This window comes from Silurus meridionalis, chromosome 6, assembly GCF_014805685.1.
Source record: "Silurus meridionalis isolate SWU-2019-XX chromosome 6, ASM1480568v1, whole genome shotgun sequence".
Lineage (NCBI taxonomy): Eukaryota > Metazoa > Chordata > Actinopteri > Siluriformes > Siluridae > Silurus > Silurus meridionalis.
Genome location: NC_060889.1, coordinates 22,545,875 through 22,567,353, shown reverse-complemented (window position 1 = coordinate 22,567,353; position 21,479 = coordinate 22,545,875). Strand labels below are relative to the sequence as shown.

General features: G+C 39.9%; 1 protein-coding gene across 7 annotated transcripts in view; it reads right to left on the bottom strand.

The window, feature by feature from the left end:
- The window catches only part of poln (polymerase (DNA directed) nu), a 46,927-nt gene that overhangs the window by 11,156 nt on the left and 14,292 nt on the right, over nt 1-21,479 (bottom strand). For 6 of the 7 annotated variants that reach the window (XR_006926069.1, XM_046851095.1, XM_046851096.1 and 3 more), the window contains 3 exons: nt 10,080-10,137; nt 8,525-8,611; nt 2,496-2,607 (listed from right to left, as the gene is read on the bottom strand). Coding sequence is in view for 6 of the 7 variants with exons in the window: in XM_046851095.1 (XP_046707051.1) it covers nt 2,496-2,607; nt 8,525-8,611; nt 10,080-10,137 (257 nt within the window). In the remaining variant the exon portion in view is untranslated. Of the gene's footprint in view, nt 1-1,881; nt 1,945-2,495; nt 2,608-8,524; nt 8,612-10,079; nt 10,138-21,479 lie in introns of those variants that run through there. The other variant, XM_046851100.1, reaches the window with a different exon arrangement.

Genomic DNA, 21,479 nt, shown 5'->3' with positions numbered 1-21,479 from the left:
CTCCCTAATGACATAACAGAGCTGCTGGATGTTAGACACATGATGCATCTCTATTTTTGAGGATGCCCCACATGTGCTCAATAGGATTCAGGTCTGGAGACATGGTCTTTTAAAGGGAGAGTATCATGTTCAGATTCAGAATGTCACTTTACAAGTTGGAATCCATGTTACACCCATGAAGCCCCAGACCATGATGCTACCACCACCATGCTTGACTGTAGACAAAACACAATTTTCTTGCTTCGCCTTACCAGGCATTACCACACATGCTGGACACCATCCTGAGTCAAATAATCAAAATTTTAGTCTCATCAGACTACAGGACATCACAACACCAGTAAGTCATGCTCTTAGACAGAGTGTCTTCAGCAAACTCTTTACTCTTTGATTCAGCTTCAGTACAGTGTGTAGCGTATGGTCTGAGCACTGACAAGCGGACCTTCCACTTCTGCAACCTCTAAAGAAATGTTGGCAGCACTCATATATCTGTTTGTTTTAAGCCAGCATCTGCACCTGATGCACAGCAGGAAGACTCCTCTGTATGAACCTGGCCACTGTACTGTCACTCAGTTTCAGGGTGCTACAGATCTTTTTAAAGCCTCTGCCTTCTTAGTGGAGAGCAACAGTTTTAATCCTCAGATCCTCAGAGAGTCTTTGCTATGAGGTTCCATGTTGAACATCCAGTGGTCAGTATGAGAGAATTGTACTCAAACCCCACATTTTAACTACTCTAATACAAGACACACACATTTTTATTGTGCTGTCAAGCAGATAAAAACATGAACATGATGAATAGGACATGTAGCTTTACATGGTTACATGACATACAACTGTTATTACTCAGGGTGTACTCACTTTTGCTGCCTTTTATTTAGACAATAATGGCTGTATGTTGAATTCTTTTGAAAGGGACAGTAAATCTGTACTGCTATACAAGATGCACATTGACTACGGTAAAATATATCCAAGTTTATATATATATAAACACATATATATATATATGTGTGTGTGAGTATATACAGTACTATGTGTGTAAAGATACACGGATTCGTACCGGAATTTTTCAGTGCAGGGCTTCTTACCGAATACAATCCTTTTTACGTGTGGAACATTATTTACAATCTGAGTTCCCTCAGAAATGTATTAAGTTTGTTTAGTCTTTGCCTCTGCTAGCGATATGGATTCTTTAGCATTTTATGTACAGCTTCAAGGGTTTCTCTTAAAGGGAGAAAATCCTGACACTTCCATATATTGATTGAATGAATGAATGAATGAAGGGTGGAAAGAATGAAGGCATTTGTTAAAGTATGCTGAATATTCATTTTATATATTATTTAAACAAGCAGGCATTTTATTTAAAGTTGTTTTAAAAATGTAAACTGTTGATGTTTACAAATATTAATAATAATGAACTTTATTAATAAAAATTGACAAGCAATTGTATGTTTTGCATTTCTCCCCCTAACCTCAACTAACTAATATATATATCATTATTCTAATATGTTAACACTTCTATGGTAACAGCTCATTCATCCCCAGACCCTCTCAATATAATGGTAGAGATTAAACTAATGTTACTTAAGAAAGAGAAATGTATAGTAGTGGATAACGGGAAGTATTCTGTAAGAATACAGATTTTACAGTTACTGTAACAGAATTAAATAATAACAGGAAGTCAGTTATTTCATGCACATTCCACAACATTAAATGTAAAATGAATTAAAAAAAGTATTGCTTCAGGATAAGAGGAATAAGCCACTGACCCCAAATTCTATATTCCTTACTCAAATGTATGACTCAAATAATAATAGTAAAACAATAAATACTATGCACTTTTTTTTATTATATATCAATTCAAATATACAATAAAAAGCCATGCAGCGCATGTGCATTAAGCTCACGTGACTTCACCGGGTTAGATCTGAAAGGCTCTGTCAGTGTCAGCTGTAGGACAGAGTGGTTTAAAAAAAAAAATGCATGTGTTGGTGAAATTTTAAAGGCACTTAAAAAAGAAAGAAAAACACTTGTTGACTGGTTATCTAAAGTACTTTGACATGCACCATTAGTTAAACTACCTGTAACTTTGACTAGCACATTACATTCATTTCTCTGGATTCTTGTTCATTATATGCCACAAAAGCATGTTGTTCAGTGGTGAGGTGGAGTTTAGTGTGTCTAATGCAGGCAGGGAGCCAAAACAAAACACTTGTGATGCCTCTAGTGGGTCGTCATGGCAACAGCATTGACAGTGTGTGAAGGGATGCTTAGATCCGTTGCTCCGCCCACTTCGCAGCGCATGCCCAGAACATGTTAGTGGAAGGACTGAAATCATGTTCTTGGAGTTCTCCTTAATGTACAAATCAGAGGCTGGATATGTATGTGTGTGTGTGTGTGTGTGTGTGTGTGTGTGTGTGTGTGTGTGTGTGTGTGTGTGTGTCTGTGAGGGATATAAGCTTCTCAGGTATCAAGATGTGTGAGTGTGAGTTTGTACCCACCACTGAGAGGCAAGCATATTAAAAACGTCTGCTTCTGGGTTTTGGAAGATTCTCAACAGCTCTGGGTCAGATGACAGATGAGCCAACAGACGCAACTCCACTTGGCAGAAATCTACAGAGAGAGAGAGAGAGAGAGAGAGAGAGAGAGAGAGAGAGAGAGAGAGAGAGAGAGAGAGAGAGAGAGATATGTAGCTTAAGAAGTGAAGCCAGTTGTACCAGGGAGTTAGGGTTACATTACAACCTATCTAGAACACTAAATTATACAGCAATGCAATTTTCAGTAATAACATTCCCATCATGTAAAATCGAACTCTGTTAACATTAGTAAGATATGGGAAATGATGGGACGTGGGAGGTGCTGTGGAGAACAAACACGTGCACCATAGCGTAAACAGTTCTGTATCACCATACTGTCCAGGTAAAAACACACTATATCATCACATACAATCTTTTAGACAAAGAAAGAAAGTGAGACCAGAGAGCAAGAAACAGAACGTTCACGTGTGTATGTAAAAATCTGTGTGTGTGCGTGTGTTTGGCATATCCCCCTCTCTGTGAACAGGCACAGTAATCGTCCCAGCAGTCTCACTGTCTGATAAAAGAAAGTGTTAAGGAATGAGCTTACACTTCAACCCAAGGGTGTGTATACTGCTAAAGAAACTCTCACACACAAGCACACATTTATTCAATGGTGTTTCCCTCAAATACGTCACGTAATGTAAAAAAAAACAGAAGGAAACTATTCTTTTAACAACTTTCTCCACTCACAAATGTATGCTCGGTTTACCCGTCCTTGTTTTTTGTTTGTATAGTGTTGCGTGATGAGTGACACAGTAAAGAGACATACACACATACAACTGTGTATGTGTGTGTGTGTGTGTGTGTGTGTGTGTGTGTGTGTGTGTGGAGGGAGGGGGGATTTCTGTAATATGAATGAGTTATTGAGTTCTTGTCACACTGTGTGATCAGGGAGTCAGAGACATCAATGATTGTAATGTTTGACCTAAACTGCTCATTAGATGAACGTCAATGAAGACAAAATGAAAACAACAAAACACAAGGGACACATGATAGGATAGGGCAGGCCAGGACAGGACACAACAGGACAGGACAATACAGGACAGGACAGGACAGGATAAGACAGGACAGGACAGGGCAGGCCAGGATAAGACAGGCCTGGACAGGACAGGCCAGGCCAGGCCAGGCCAGGCCAGGATAAGACAGGACAGGGCAGGCCAGGCAAGGCCAGGATAAGACAGGACAGGACAGGCAGGCCAGGCCAGGCCAGGATAAGACAGGATAGGACAGGACAGGACAGGACAGGACAGGACAGGACAGAACAGGCCAGGCCAGGCCAGGATAAGACAGGACAGGACGGGGCAGGTTAGGCCAGGACAGGATAAGACAGGACAGGACAGGACAGGGCAGGCCAAGCCAGAATAAGACAGGACAGGACAGGACAGGGCAGGCCAGGCCAGGATAAGACAGGACAGGACAGGACAGGGCAGGCCAGGCCAGGCCAGGATAAGACAGGGCAGGCCAGGCCAGGATGAGACAGGACAGGACAGGACAGGACAGGGCAGGCCAGGCCAGGCCAGGCCAGGATAAGACAGGGCAGGCCAGGCCAGGCCAGGCCAGGCCAGGCCAGGATAAGACAGGACAGGACAGGACAGGACAGGACAGGGCAGGCTAGGCCAGGCCAGGATAAGACAGGACAGGACAGGACAGGACAGGACAGGACAGGACAAGTCATAAGCAATTTTCCTTTTTCAAAAAGTAGATTTAAGCCATAGCTTGCAGGAATTTTACATGGACTCAGTAACCATTTGCTTGAAATTTGTCTGGGACGTAAGTCTTATAATTTAAAAGCCTCTATATGTTTGAATACGTCGTCTAAGTAACTGCTCCGTTTTTATTTATTCATGTTCACTTTAATCCTGGGCTCAGTGGTCACAGTGGCTCCAGAGTTGATTCAAGACACCAAAGGTGGAAAATGTACCAAGGAAATGACTCCATACACGCACAATCACATGAAGCAGCAAATCTAGAACAGCCAATCTGCCTCCTGTTTCATACATATTCCTAAAATTGCTGGATTGTACATATGCATAAAACACTACAGTGGATAAAGTGCACTGAGTTTTAATGTAAGCACTGAAAAGGACAGTATTTACTGAGGCATTTTGGTCACACCTTCAGCTTCTAGATGCCACATCTATGGCCTTTTTTGCTGTTAGAATAACCTCCGCTCTTCTGAGATAATGTTCCACTAGATTTTGGAGGGTGCTAACGAGGGTGTTAGTAAAGTCAGGTACTGATGTAGGTGAGAAGGCCTGGGGTGTAGTCAGCGTTCACATTCCTGCCAAAGATGTTCAATAGGGTTGAGGTTGTAGCTCTAAAGCAGGAGATCTTTCACTCCAACCCACCATATCACAAATCATATCTTCATGGAGTTTGGAGCTTTGTCATGCGGGGACAGGTTTGGGTCACCAAGTTCAAGTGAAGGTAAAATTTCATGCTTCCGCCTACAAAGATACACTGTACAGCTGTGTGCCTTCAGCTTTGAGATAACAGTTTGAGAAAGAACCTCATATGTCTGGGAAAATCAGGTGTCCCAATACTTTTGTCTATATAGTGTATATAGAAGGTAGACATGTATATCCTAAAATAAATGTAGACAAGTACAACTCAAAAGATAAAGGTAGAAAACTGCAAGAAAGTGGTGTGGCCACTATATATATATATATATATATATATATATATATATATATATATATATATATATATATATATATATAAATACAAAATTGCTCCTCCTTTATTTTATCCAAAAAACAGCCCCACTGTCCATGTGTTCCTATTGATTCACAACTTAATAATAATAATTTTCCAGGAGACAAAAAAAAATATATATATATATAAAAAACAAAAAACACAAATAAATATGACTGCTATGGCTTCCAGAAGATAATCAATACTGAATCACAGCTGATAATATAACAGTATTATTCAAATGTTTTCAGATGTGATTCATACATGATGACCTTTTGATAACATTTTTCACGGACACAATCGTGTAATGTCTGACTAACTTACCCTTTTGTGTTATAATAATGTGCATATTTTATGAATTTTATTCTACCTTTTATAGATTCTGTCTGTTGATATTCCTGATTTCAGATTGCAAAATTCCAGGAATTTTCAACACTGGAAACTTTCCATGGGAATTCATGTAAATAACCTGGGAATTTACTAAATTGCAGGATAGACAATAACAGGGAACTTAAATGTAGTTGGAAAAAAATCTTGCAGGATAATTTTAGATTAAACAACCAGATTTAATGCAATTTCAGAAAAATTTCTACCCTGTACATTCATCGATCACATGCACACAGCACACTTAGTGCAGGGTCACTGAGGCCACGCCCCCTACATGCACTCTGCATTCTTCCATAACACACATCATTTCTACAATCCTGCATGTTAAAAATGTCCACCTTGGTGAGTATTCACATAAATTACATAAATATTACATGCATTTATGTTTTAAACTTTTGTGTAAAGCTGTTGTGCACCAAAATTAAACTAACAATTAAATCAATGTCAAAAATGTATTTTTTTAAAATCTGTATTATTTTGCATGCATGTCAGCCTATGACTAAATGAAATCTTTATATTTATGTTTGTATATAATACTGTTTATGCAAACTTTCTGAATTCCCATAAATTCCAGGTAAGTTTCCACTTCTTTGCAACCGTTATAGGATCACCACTAAACTACATATAACATTTAGGTTATTATTAACTTCAATTCCCAGCAAAACGATAGTGTGTGTGTGTGTGTGTGTGTGTGTGTGTGTGTGTGTGTTATTGAACTGTTAAATCTAAAATTTTATATAAGTTTTACTGCACAACTTTTCCCCTGACCTCTCTAAATCTACCCATCACCAAAATCCATGTGCCTGCATGTGACACATAAATGTGACCCTGTTTACATTTCCATTACCTTTTTATCTGTCTGTTTATCCACCCGTGTAACTACTATTATGGGAATGCACACACTTTTCTCTTTGCACAGTAAGATACAGCATGTGTGTGCTACTGATACTGAAGTCTGCTCTGTGATCATGTGATCAGAACTGCAATAGTAACCTGATGTGTAACTGTGGAAATGAGAACGGTCTCCTGTGATAACCACTGCTAAGTGTCTCTGAATGCTTTCCCTTCGATGTAAAAGTGGTGTAGCGACCGACTGCATTTCACTACTCTCTCTTTCTAACTCTTACTGCTGAGGTTGAAGAACTTTCTGTCCACGGAAAAATTCCCACTATGCCCTTGGGCATGTTGTGAAGCGCTTGAAGGTAAATATCTTTAGAATAAATTATCCACATTATGAAACTCTTTGGCAACACTGGGATTTAAAATGATTGCTTTCATATATAAATACCAGCGCTTTATAGCTTTGCTTGATTCATTAATGTGGTGGTTTGGTACCGTTTTGAAGCTGCAGTAGAAACACTGGGGAAACAGCAGTATTACTTGATTTTGCATCATAAACATGTGAATGTGTACAATATACAATACTCCACATACATTGTGTTTCTTTTACAAAGACAGTTCACAGTGATGACTGTTAGAACTATATCGCAAAAAAGTACCAAACAATCTCACAATCTCAAAATTATTTCCTGTTCGTTTCATTAAAAAACAACATTTACACGATCTATTGAGTATTTGAACAGATTATTAAAAACCCGTATATATTTTAACAGGTGTCACGCTATATGATTTGTTGTGATTGTAATAAAAAAATAAATAAAAACCTTTTCTCCTGTTTGCAGCCTATAATCAAATATTTCAAAACCACTACAGGCCTCGCATACTATCTCTTACTCACACACACAGCAAACACACACAAACCCTGTGGAGCAGGAACACACAGTGCTGGTGTCCTTGATTCATCTCGGTAATGACAACAAAGAGACTGGCCCTATTTTTAATGATCGCTCCATCCCGCTCTTTCTGTTTCTATTCCTCCTCGTTTATTCCCTCCGTTTCTATCTTGTGCTGTGACACAGTTTCGAGGCGGGCGTCAGGGCGTCTGCACTTAGCTGGGTCAGAACACTTAGAACATTCTTTTCCCATGGTGCCTGAGAACAGCAGGTTCACCACACAGACACACACACACACACACACACACACACACACACACACACACACACACACTCCTCTGTCTGCCTTTCTCTCAGTAATAACAGACCCTCAGTACCAGAAAGAGACACAACAAGAAATGACAAGAGACACAGTTAGGGCCAGTGACAGTTGCAGTCAAAGCAGCTTCACCGTTTCCTCTGATCTGAAAACATCCAACATGATTGTTCCTCTCTTTGCTCTGAGCTGATGTGTTTCATCTCCACCAGTTTATCAGGAAAAAAACTACTTATATATCCATATTATGTATCCACAGTATAACCAGTGGCCCTGCAGATAAACCTAGAATTATTAGATACTGTAGACCATAGAAGAGGATCATCCCTGGTCAGATATTATTTGGGTGATGGATCATTTTTCATCCATGATAGTGTGTATTGTAGCAGTTTATCAGGTAAAACTGTGTTGCTAATTTAAACATCTGAGGATAATTGGTGGGCTGTGACAGTGACCTGTGGTCTTTATCTGACGTATCTTATGTTTAACATAAACTGCACATGGAAAATCAAGAACGAGATTCTCGACCATGAAGTGATATGTTTCATGAGGCAGTTAGCTATTGCCTGGTGCATTTGTGCCAGTCAGCATGTTCTTCCAAATGAAGTGCATGGGTACTATTGTGGTTCCTAAGCAGTACTCGTTAAAACTCTATATAATGTAGTACGTTTGGTATTGCTGCTAATGGTGTGCTACTAATCTCTATTCCTTTAGCTCAGTGGCTATTGACTATTGGAAAAAGAAAAAAACACAAAGATGAAGGCTGCTTTGCCGTACTGATAGACTGACTGAGGAACTCTAAACTAGTTGTCGCTTCTCACCTGCAGAAAGGAAAGTCCAGCCCTCTCGTGGTATGAACATGGTACGAGGGTGAACCGTTACCAGCTCTGCCTCCTTCCCCGTAGCGGCTAATCACAGGAAACAAGTTTATTTAGACAACCTGAAAACATTCTCCTGCATAAATACACAGTGCTTAACCTTTTTATTTGGACCGGCATAGAAAACAGTCATAAGCACAAACTTATTTAGAGAGTGTGAGGTGAAGGCACTGCAGGAGCAGATTGATGGGTTTTGTGTGTGTGTGTGTGTGTGTGTGTGTGTGTGTGTGTGTGTGTGTGTGTGTGTGTGTGTGTGTAAGAATGGAGTATAAAACTGTTCTAAAAAATCAATGCCTCTGAGGCACTGATGTAGAGCTGCTGTAAAACACAGGTAACACAAATGCATAGAAGATGCACAGCGAGGAGGAACAAAAGAAGAGCAGAACAACATGAGAGGAGGAGTCGAAAAAAGATAAGGCCGTGAGAGAGGGAGACAAAGCAATGAGATAGATAGGACAAATGTGCAGAGAGTGAGAGAGAAAGAGAGAGAGAGTGGGCAAGAATGTGAGAGAGATAGAGGAGCTAACAGAATGAGGCTCTGGGGGCGTATGAAAGTGCAGAAGCATGCGTCCGCTGCTGTAAGCAGCTTCTGCGCATCACTCGGTTGTATTAGCGTGTTGTATTACAAACTAAATCTTTACCTTATTGTGCCTTTTTCTACACCTTTACAGACTTTAGATGACCAACTACGCAATGATATACAGTGGATACCCAATCACTGTCCTTCATTTACTCTCTTTCAGCTGTTTTCAGATGTATTTTGATAAGTCCTGCATGTTCATAAATCATTCTATCTAATAATTAAAAGAGGAGCACACTCACTCGCATAACAAAGAAAAACATATGGTGAACTTTTCTATGCAGAGACACTGATTTGCAGTGGTCTTTTTGTTCCTCTGACATTGGAAAGTCATCTACATGGTCAACAGTAAGTTACTCAGGTTCTTGCAGTATTTACACGAGTTTATATCGACTCTAAGTGCTCATGAAAACTTGTTTTTTGACATTCCACAATATAGAAAAGTTTAATGGCTTATTTTTAATTAACACGTCATAGAAACAGTGCAATAGCTGCAGTGTAGCAGGAATAAAACAGCTCCAAAATGTGGAGATGGTGACATTGAATCTTATCAGCATGCAACAAATTGTCTAGGTAGGAATAATTCTTTTTTTATATCAGTACATTTTGAAGAGAAATTACAAAAAGTGTCGTGTCTTTACCAGGAACCGAACAAAGATTATTGAAAATACAAAGCAAGAAAATGCTGACATCGACCTAACAGTTACTAAGTATTACTAAGTTACTAAGTAAAAACCCCAGGAGGGTTCTGATCTGTCTGGATGCCAGCAGTCGCATTATAAAGTCTCTGTGAGTTGCTTGTCACAACATTTCCTGTTGTCAGCACTAAAGAGAACGCCTCTGACCTTACAGATATTACACAGACGATAGTACGCTGTCTGCAGACGAAATGTCTCTTACACTTATAGCGTACTTTACCTTCGACACACTGCCTCTTTGAGATCCGTACTGGCTGCCTGGGCAGAGCCTGGAAATTCTGCAAAATATAATAAGATATATTAAATATAATAACAGATTTACACATTTATCCCACTGATTCAGAGATTTTGAGCGAAAGTAGTCATGCACAGCTTACTGGAAAAATGTCTTAAAAATCTGACCTCCCATCAGCAACCTAGAAAACTGATACGTTTTCAAAAACTATTAAACTGTTCAGTCAACCCAGAGATGATGGCCTGGATCATGAGAAGATTACAGCAGTATGAGAGTGCTGAGAGGTTCTGAAGAAAGCTAATACATAGATCAGGTTTATTAAATAATCAGTATGAGTATGTAACATGGCGTGACAGACATAAACAAACATTTGTGGACACCTGACCATAAGATGTGGTCCACATGGATTGGATTAACCACCACTCTTCTGAGATGATGTTCCACTAGATTTTGGAGGGTGCTAACAAGGGTGTTAGTAAAGTCAGGTTCTGATGTAGGTAAGGTGAGGAGGCCTGGGGTGCAGTCAATGTTCACATTTAATTGTGTGCCTCCATCTCTGTGGTAAAGTTTAGGTAACTGTGTGTGTGTGTAGAGGATGTGTAACCTCAATAAAGGTCACCTCTACACTCCTCCTAGAACTTCATTAAAGCATTAAACCTGCATGCTGAGAGAGAAATGATAGACTGCTTAGAAGCTGAACTTTCACAACCTCACATACACACACTTATCTTTTTTTTCTTCTTTGCAACTTACTATATTACACCACAACAATGTAATAATCTGTATTGCACTCCAGGACATTATTTATATCTTACAGTGTTTTCACAGCTGTTGCCGCATTGTGTTTAGCGTGTGCTCTGGTCTGTGGCAGTGTAAATGTGGACGACAGGCTGAAAGCGTCTCGGATCAGTGAGTGTGGTGACGCTGTACACTGCAGCACAGTGCTGGACATCGCTGTCAAGAACAATATATCATTACTAGGACGCATGGGGGGAAATTTGTGGAGAAGGTACCAGTGTGACTGTGTTTACAGAGCAGGAGAGTCGTGTTTGTAAACGTCGAGCTGATTGTGCCCTCGGACGCACTTAATGTTAGCTAGCTAGGGAGTAGACAGATTAAAATAGTCGAAGAGGGGAACGGCACGCACTGTGTGAGGGAGATGAAAATGAAAAGGCTGTAGCGCAGCAATCAATCGTGGGTTTAATTACTCATCGTGAAGACACATTTCTAGCTCTCAACATTGATAAATAGATTCTCGCTCCATCAGGGTGCATATTTACATTACAAAAGTTCATTTATTCAATAAGCTCGACTTCATTCTCAGGGTGTGAAAGTCACAAGTCCCAGCAGCTTTTTCCTTCTCTGAGCTAAAGGATACAACACTCCCTCCCTGTGAGAAAGGGAGCAGAGATGGAGAAAACACTACAGATGATAGTAATGACTCAGCATTGTTCTCTGCACTCTTAGATATCAAATGCATTCTTACTCGCGGTCAGACAGACAGACACAACGCACTCATTCTGGGAACTAAACTCAAATTTACTGGACATGATAAATTAGTTTGGCTCTAAACATTTCCACTGCCCATGGACAAAAGTATTGGGACACCTGATTTTCCCAACCATATGTGGTTCTTTCCCAAACTGTTATCTCAAAGCTGAAGGCACACAGCTGTACAGTGTATCTTTGGAGGCCGAAGCAACTTGAACTTGGAGACCCAAACCTGTTCCAGAATGACAAAGCCCCTGTACACAAAGCAAACTCCATGAAGATATGGTTTGCATGTGCTGGAGTGGAAGATCTCCTGCTGTAGAGCTCTGACCTCAACCCTATTAAACACCTTTGGCATTAAGGTGAACGCTGACTGCACCTCAGGCCTCCTTACCAGCACAAACCAAAATCTAGTGGAACATCTTCCCAGAAGAGTGGAGAGGATTATAGGAGCAAATTGTGACTAAACGTGGAATGCTCATACCATACTTATGACAAGGTGTCTGCAAACTTTTGACAATAAAGTGTACATCAGAGAGCATGTGCAGGCACTGACACTAAGCTGCTTTAAGAGGATTTTTAGCCTGGATATTCTCTCTCTCTCTCTCTCTCTCTCTCTCTCTCGCTCTCAATACAGCACAGTACATCCACAAGTAAACCTGTTAATTATTCAGCAGACAGAGAAAAGAGGCAGAGAGGCAGCGATTACCTTCAATCCTGCAAGTCATAAAATACTCATGTAAAAGTGTGATTTTTCAATAAACCCCTTTTTTAAAAAACTTTTTTTAAAACAAGAGAGAGAGAAAGAAAGAGAGCGAGAGAGTAAGAAAAAGAATAGGAAGAAAGGTGGCTTACTGAGCCACAAAGCTTTGGAGCAAAGCAAGCAAGACATATATCTTTTACCAAAATGGTGCAGGGGCTGGTGTTCCTCACAGCTTCAGTGTACCTCGTTTGATCATGAACTTGGATAACTGTCTGTGTGAAGTTTTAGTGTATATCTCCTCTGTGCTCACATGGGTTTCTCTCTGCCAGAAGGCAGATTGGCAGAAATTGTCCTGAGGTGTATAAGAGTGTGTCGGTACAGGACCGGAATCCCACCCCAGATGTAAAACGTCTTGCCTCAAGCGCAGGATTTCCAGGAGAGGCTCTGGATCCCCACGACTAGGACAAAGCGGCAACTGAAAAAGGGGTCTTTCCTTTAGTTCTGCTCAACAGTGTCATTTTACTTCTGTACATATGATAATCATTTAACATGCAAGGATCATCAGCAGAAAAAAAAGTGTTTACTGCAGCAGCTCACACAGCCAGAGGGCTTACAGTGCAGAAACAGAGGCTGCCGTAGTGTGATTAAGAAAAGTCCAGAGGGAGAAAGCTGCAAAACCCAACCTACATTTTTGGCAAGTTGCAGCCATAATGAGAAGAATTATGGAAACTGATTACGTAAAAAAAAAGAAATAAAGAACATAGAAAACAACAACAACAACAACAAAATAGTACTAAATGTCTATATTTTGAAAAATAAAATGCTGTATCTAAACGTTAAACCGTAAAAAACTCAAGTCTGTTAGTGTCATATTAAAAAGTTTTGACAGCAGGGAGCCATCAGAGCTAACTGCAGAGTCTAAGCAGTCTCTCTCTCTCTCTCTCTCTCTCTCTCTCTCTCTCTCTCTCTATCTCTCTCTCACTCTCTCTTTCTCTCTCTATCCATCTCTCTCTCTCTCTCTCTCTCTCTCTCTCTCTCTCTCTCTCTCTCTCTCTCTCTCTCTCTCTCTCTCTCTCTCTCTCTCTCTCACACACACACACACACACACACACACACACACACACACACACACACACACACACACACACACACACACTAATGTGCCGCACATTGTGAGGCAGGCAAAGAGGGAATGTTGCCAAGGTGACAGAAGGATGGACTCCACCCTGCGGGCTTCTTCTCCTAAGCATATGCTACACTCGAAACACTATCAGTGCACACACACACACACACACACACACACACACACACACACACACACACACACACAGACATTCACATGCACATGCACATCCAAGTGTATCCATACGGATGAAATTTCATATAAAAGTGTTTTCATTTTGTATGATTTTGAAGTTTATATATTTTATGGTTTACATAGTGAACACAGCTTCACTGTTCAAACACTGTGTGCATTTGCTTAATATTTACACTTTAAAGGCAAACAAAATGTTCTACTAACTTCTAGAAACTTTGTTTACAAGAAGCAGTGTAAATGCATGCAATTTCTTGTTTATTTCCACGTATTTTCAAAAGCATGGATCAATTTCCGAATCTAATATAATAAAAATAAACACCATATGTGTTCTATTTTTGTGTTCCACTGAGTGGAAGCTCTCTCTCATTAGCGGTGAATAATGAGGCCGTCACTCTCCAGGAAAAATACTAAGGAGGTTTATTCAGCAGCTCCCTGACATATTTAGAAGCATTAATTTCTCCTGGTTGTGGTGAGAGTAGTGAGCAGGTTGAGAAGAGCCTGGAGAGGTGGAGGTACACGCTGGAGAGAAGGGGAATGAAAGTCAGTAGGAGTAAGACAGAGTACATGTGTGTGAATGAGAGGGAGGGCAGTGGAGTGGTGTGGTTGCAGGGAGAAGAGGTGGAGAAGGTGGAGGAGTTCAGGTACCTGGGGTCAACAGTGCAAAGTAATGGAGAGTGTGTTAGAGAAGTGAAGAAAAGAGTGCATGCAGGGTGGAGTGGGTGGAGAAGAGTGATAGCAGGAGTGATTGTGATAGAAATTAGGGGGGGGGCTTGATGTTGGAGACAGATGATCCGCTGTGGCGACCCCTAATGGGAGAAGCCAATTGTTAATAGTTAATCAAACTGTAGTGTGGTCCATGCTAAATTATTCCACACTGATCAGACAATGGTGTAAATTAAATCACAGGTTTCTATTACTCGAACACGTTTGGTTCTCTGGTTCTTGACTTAACCTAAGGTTATTATGAAACACACATTGTATCGCTATATGCCAAAAGAACTGTATAAAGCTTTTTCAGGTGAAGCATTCTGCAAGGGGATGTTTATTAAACATCAGCTTCATTAAGTACAGCACTTGTGGAAAAAGTAAAAGTGGCTTCTTTCAGTTGAAAGTTATCAGGACTGATGAGTTCACACTTTGTGGTTTTTGTGATAAACAGCAAACTCGATCTTATTAACTTCAAGGGGGAAAAAAGAGCAAACAACAGCCTCTATTACGTGCTCCCGATAACAGTTTCTCACCAAAGTAACCGATGGAATGCTGCTGTGCTACAAAAGGAATTTAACACTTCACTCAGGTTGTTGATTTTTTTTTCAATAACAGCATGCCTTGCTGGATTCTGATCCAGGATTTGGCAAAAAAAAAAGTGTGAAGAAGTTGTAAATGCAGGTCTGTACAAGGAAGTTTGTAAAAGGAATTGCGATACTGGAAGAATTGTGCTGTAGTGAAATCTCACCCTTCCAGCTTAGACCTTCTGAAGAGCGTATTAGCACACACTCAAGTTGACTAGAGGTACACTCACTACTATCAGAGTGAGAGGATGAGGCTCTCCACACAAGCAGTCCATTATGTGCAAGGAGTTTATGCCAGTCACTGCTCATGCTGCCACCTGCTGGATGTGTGGGTCTCTGCAAGATATAAAACGTTCATACACACAGCCTCCTGGAATAGGTCCAGATCCCCCCTCTCCACCCCACTCACACACACTTCCCTCACACACCAATACATTGGTAATAAAGCTGATGAGGGGGTTTTCTGTCCACTTTAATGAGTGGCTGTATTTTTTGTACTGTAATAGAAGTAGGAGATGTAAGAAGTAATTGTAATTGAGAACTACTCCAGGATGTCCATGTATGTGTGCTAATAATTTCAACATGAGGAAAATTCCCATCTTGCTGCCTCTAGTGCAATACAGAAAAACGTAACTCCAGTTATTGATTGGTTATTTTAGTTTCTTTCAGGGAGAACCTGAGGCGCTTCTGTGTTTACTTTGAGCTACACTGCCTACACTCCAAACCGCAAATATTACCCTGAGAAAAGTAATCCTCTCGCTCTCGTTATAGCGCTTACAATTACCACAGACAAAAGGCAAAATGTAACATTTTACAACATTATATATATTTTCATATACACTTGAGTTCAACATCTGCCTTTCAACTTCTATTACAAGTGTTCAATTTTAAACGAGGAAACTAGTTTCCTGTTCTTTTCTCTGTACAGGGAAAGGTGCTGAAATTCTTAATACATAATACAAATGCACTCTAAGATTAGGCTGGAAAATGATAAGTTATTCATTGAGTGAGTTTCCCATAGAAAGTGGAATATACAGGGTACACAGTCAGGTGTCCTGAGTCAAGCTTATGGTAAATTAGGGGATAAACTGGAGTAGACCAGCAGTGCATATGAACTAAACCTGGGCCTAGCATGGGTAAAACAATTATTTGGTCATGAGTTCAGAATGATGGTTATAAAACAGGTATCATGCTCACTTCTGGTCATGGCGAGACTATTGGTGGATTTCAGTGCATTCAAACTTAGAAGAAGTCAAAGTGCTATGACTTATTTAACAAAACTCACAGGATTATAACGATTTTACAGGCAAACGACGAAACAGAAAAAATATCCATATTATCTCAAAGCCCACTTTAAATAATGTTTCTATTCTATGAGCAAATTCTCTAAACAGCTGCGTTCAGACTAAATAATGATGTAAGCAGAATATAGTAATTAGCTTTTATCATGAGTCTAAAATTAGAGGATGTTTATCATATAGTCTGACATGGAGAACATTATCAGACAGTCCATTACAGAATTCTCATACACTGTGACAACCGGCTTTAATAAACTGAGTAATTGAATCATAGCAGTAAAGCTAACTGCTCAGTTTAAACCTGCACCAATGCTACTTCAAAACAGTGGACACACAAAGCCTTTGAAGAGAGGCAGAGATCTGATTGGAAAGGAAATTATGATCTGTAAAAGTCATCTATTTCAGTGCTTCGAAGTCTCCCAGAGCCTCGTACGGAGATCAATCATCCAAATGCAAATGCGGCCTTAAGCACATAAAGTGACAGTGAAAACAAAGTGGTGCCATGTCACAGACCTGCCCCCTGCACCCCTCCCCCCAACCCCCGTCTCTGAGACAAAGGAGTGTATTTTCCTTCCCTGCTGCTATCTTTGATCAAAATAACACCTTCCTTTTCTCGACACATTTCAAACCTAATTACCCACTCACTGCACTCTCTCACTAGCTAAGCGGTCGCTATGGCAACTGCACCCTCTCAATCCTCCTGGCGATGGGCGAGCTCCACTGACATCCCATAGTAATAGCCGGTTGGCATGACAACAGTGAATACGCTGCATGTGCTTTTTCTGTGGGTGAATTAAAGAGGCGGCAGAATTCAACACACACACACACACACACACACACACACACACACACACACACACACACACACACACACACCACAAATCAAATCAAACAATTCACCATAAACCATTGTACATATTTTGTCTTCTGAGAACAAAGATGGTCAAGTGATCTGAACCGAGATCCCATTACTAATCTACACTGCAGGGCAAACTGGATTATGAATTAATTATCATTACTTTCATTACAGATTATGTACACACAACACATTACACAAGACTAAATCCAGTTTACCATAATTTGGGATTCAGGTGTTAGTGTGGAAAACAAAAAAAGAAAAGAGAGCTGAATAATCTTTGTTGCTGCTGATTTTCTTCCAACATGTTCTACCTGAAACAAATGTCTGCTATCACACACACACACACACACACACACACACACACACACACACACACACACACACCTGGTCACCTGGACTGGGTTGCAGTTCACAGATGGGCATTGTCTAAAGTTAATTTGTAAGAAGACTATCAGTCTTGTGCAGAGGAAAACTAAGTATAGAGTTAACAGCCCTATGAGTGCTACTACAGCTACTGTACAAATCCATAATGTGGAAAAAAAGAGAAAAAAAGTCCATCATTAATTTTAGATATGAAGATCAGTCAAGCCAAAAAATCTTAAGAACTTCAAATATATCCCCATGTGAAGTCGCCTAAACCATTGGACTGCATCAGACGACTTGGACATGAGATCGAATGAAAAGCAGCCAACAAGCACTCAACACCTCTGGGAATTCCTCAAGCTTTATGGAAAACCATTTCAGGTTTGAAACCTCATGAGGCTGACTGTGTGAATGCTAAAAGTGGGCAAAGCTGCAAAAGGTGGCTGCAAAAGGGTTTTGTTTTTGGTAAAAGCATGCATCAATTCTTTTGTATCAGCAGTGTACACAAACAACATATTGCCCTTCCCAGTTTATTGAATTAGCATGCTGTTGCTATTTCTGTCTCCTCCTGCAATTATTACTCATCCACTGTTTGCACTGCTTAACACAACACAAAGCACAGCACCGCACCATAAAACCCAATTAAACACTGGTGGCTGTTGCTTTGCAACTAATCAAATCCAATACAGTGAATAAAACATGATGGACTGTCGCATGCTCGAACGACGCACACGTCCTGAGTAAAAGACCTGCATTAAGTACTAAAGCACCTCATTGACTTTGAATAGAGGCCTGATATAAAGAGTGCTGTCCTGCTTTCTTGCTATTGTTTTATGCTTTAAAGGCACTGCTGCACCTGGCACTGTGATTTATTAATACTCTAACAGCTTTGCTCTGCCACTCACTGACTGTGAGTTTGACTAAATGCTCTGCAACATTACTGACATGAACTTGGCAGAGGCGGCATCAGTTAAAACAGGACTATAAATTGTGTTCCAATTGTGAGCACTCCAACACGGTGTTCTCCACAATTACAACTTCAATGCAGACCAAACCTTGTGGCTCCTCAGACTAAAGAACAAAGATCTGACCTAAAATGATTGATTCCACCTTATAAAGTTATTTGAATAGTTCTAAATATATATTTTTCCAAACAGCACAATTAGGATCATTTAAAGAGAATTCACAGATTAGTAAAATACCTTAAAATTTATATTACAAATGAATGTCAATGAACAAAGAAAAAAAACATCAGTGGACACACACAGCTTGAATTAAGGACAGACCGAGAACTTATTTAACTTCACACTAAAACCTGCTGGAACCAATGACAGGATTTAACGCACTGAACAGGACCGGCAGCACCTACAGTTAAAAGATTTATTTATAGACATAATTAAGAAATTGCTTTTCTTCGAGTAGCTGAAAATTTGTGTTCAGGGAAGCAGCAATACAAAGTCTGCTACTGTTAGAGAAACAACTAAAAATGAAACAATTAGTAGAATGTTACAGGGAAAAGGTTGTTTACACTCATTCTTTCTATATTGATATGTGGACATCTCCACCCCCCACCCATCATTTATATCACAGACAGACCTCGCTGTGTGTAGCCGACTGCACCGAGCTTCACTATTAACGTGAGTGCTGATGATACAGACAGCGTTTCAGAGACGTCTACCTAATGCATTGTACATCGAGCCAGAAGCTGACAGCAGGAAAACGACTGTGCTGACTACAGCTACAGAAAAGCAGAGTAAATGGCTTTCACGAGAATTCTGGGGTCGGCGTGTGTGTGTGTGTGTGTGTGTGTGTGTGTGTGTGTGTGTGTGTGTGTGTGTGTGTGTGTGTGTGTGTGTGTGTGTGTGTAAAATGAAGGATTTTTGAACCTGTGAGTGTGTGAGGATATATGAGGATAAGAATGGGGGTGTGTAATGCTGAGAGATAGCTTACAGATGCTTCTTGTGTGACCTCTTAATCTGAACAGAGTCACAAGAACGCAAACACATCCAAATAAACACACAACTTTCCTATACACTGTAAACATGGGGGAGCTAAAATGAAGTGTGAAAATGCTAATCTACTGCACTGTGTTAAAATATAAACTTAAAAAAAAGCTTAAGAGCTATAATTCAGGCTTTAAGAGGAGCAGCTGTAGACAGTGCAGCCTGATCCTGAAAGTGTGGCAGTTCCTAGCAGGTTTGTAGAATGACTCACACTACACAATAACTAGCACCGATAAACACCACATAGAGCTCTGCTCCAAGCCACATTATTAAATTAGACTGACAAAGACAACCACCAGCTCCACTTAAACCTAATTATTATCATTATTACACCCCATTTCTGAATTCCTGATGCGACATGACCCGCCTGCATAGTGCACCAGTGTCACCTCATATTTGCATTACTTTTGTGCAACTGCATGGTCTGGAATGTGTTATTCCCCTTACATAAATGTGATTACAATATTTCATTCATTAATTAATAACAACATGCATTTTGACAGTTAATTTGTAATTGTATTATTATAGAACATCCGAGACACAGGTTCGTTTCTGTTCTCTGTAATGTTACAGGGCTCAACCTGCTTAATCTTATCGCTCTCTCACTCTCGAAAAAAGTCACAAAGCTTCAGCCACTTGCACAAATAATATAATTTTTTTAATTATATTTTATGAGACATTATGTTTTCGGTCACTTAGTTTTAATTAAAGCTATTTAAGAAACCTATAAATACTTTGAAAAATGCCTTATTTGTACAGCATATTTAATTATTCCTGCATTATTCATTGATTTTGGTCATTTATAGGATAAAGCACACAATTTAATTTAATAAAATTAATCTTTTTACACAGTAAAAAAAAAAAAAATGTAATTACAATCTGGTAAGTTTCTAAATGCATCTAAACAACTCATTTGGTTTGTATGTGAAGTTTGTGGGTATATTTTATCTGTGTGTGAGGGACCTATGCACATGTGTGACTATGGGAAGGTTTTCTTTTTTCTTAACTGACTGTGGTTGGTAAAAGACACCAGTCCCTTAGAAGTTTTCATTCCAAGTCTGAAGGATGTGCTGCTGCATTTTCACACACAGTGCTTAAAATAAACCTATATGAAAGCAGCCCGTTCTATTTGTGTGTATGAAAGTTTCCTGTGTGTGTTTCTCTGTTTGAAGCAGTGACCAAGACGTCAGCAGAAAGTGCAGGAGGAAGTACAAGAAAACTGCAGGAGGCAGAGGAGGAGATGCAATACTACTACAATATAAGCTGAACTTTCCCATTTGTGTTTGTGTTGGAGAAAAGCAGATGCATAGAAAGCAAAAATGTCCCCTAATGTCCACATTTCTCCCATTTTGTTATAAGTTTGGTATAACAGGATTTTAGACTCCATTTTGTATAGTTTAAAATCTCCATTAAACAAAGATATCACACTATGGTATAAGTAAAAGAAAATATTAAAGTGAAAGGTAGGTAATCAATTATAAATTTTGACTTTGCTCAAACCTTGCTGTTTCAATAGATGACTACTAATCGATTTTTTCAGTTATGACAAAACCAGGTCTTTCAGGCTAGAATGTAACTCAATAGAGAAATGATAGCTTGTAAAGTGACACTGATTAAACTCCAGCATGAGAATGAAGACTAAAATGCATTGTAGCTGGCAAAAGCAAAACAGACTTTGACATGAGAGACATGAACATCACACTGCATAGAAAGCATGGAAGAGTGGAAAGCAAATAATGGATTCATTTGCCAGATTAAAAAGGAGAGCTTTTTGTGGATATCTCTGTGTGTGTGTGTAAGTGAGTGAGTGAGTGAGTGTGTGAGAGAGAGAGAGAGAGAGAGAGAGAGAGAGAGAGAGAGAAGTCAGTCCCAGCTTGCCAAAATTCGATTGTACGACATGAGAGATGAGCTATCGATCCACTCACTTCGAACACACACATGCACATGAAGGAGAGGTGAACATTCTACAAGACCCACATTAGATTCTGACAATCTCATCAGAGCAGAAGTGCACTGCACTCTGCAAACCCTGCACACACATTTATAGAAGATTTTCAA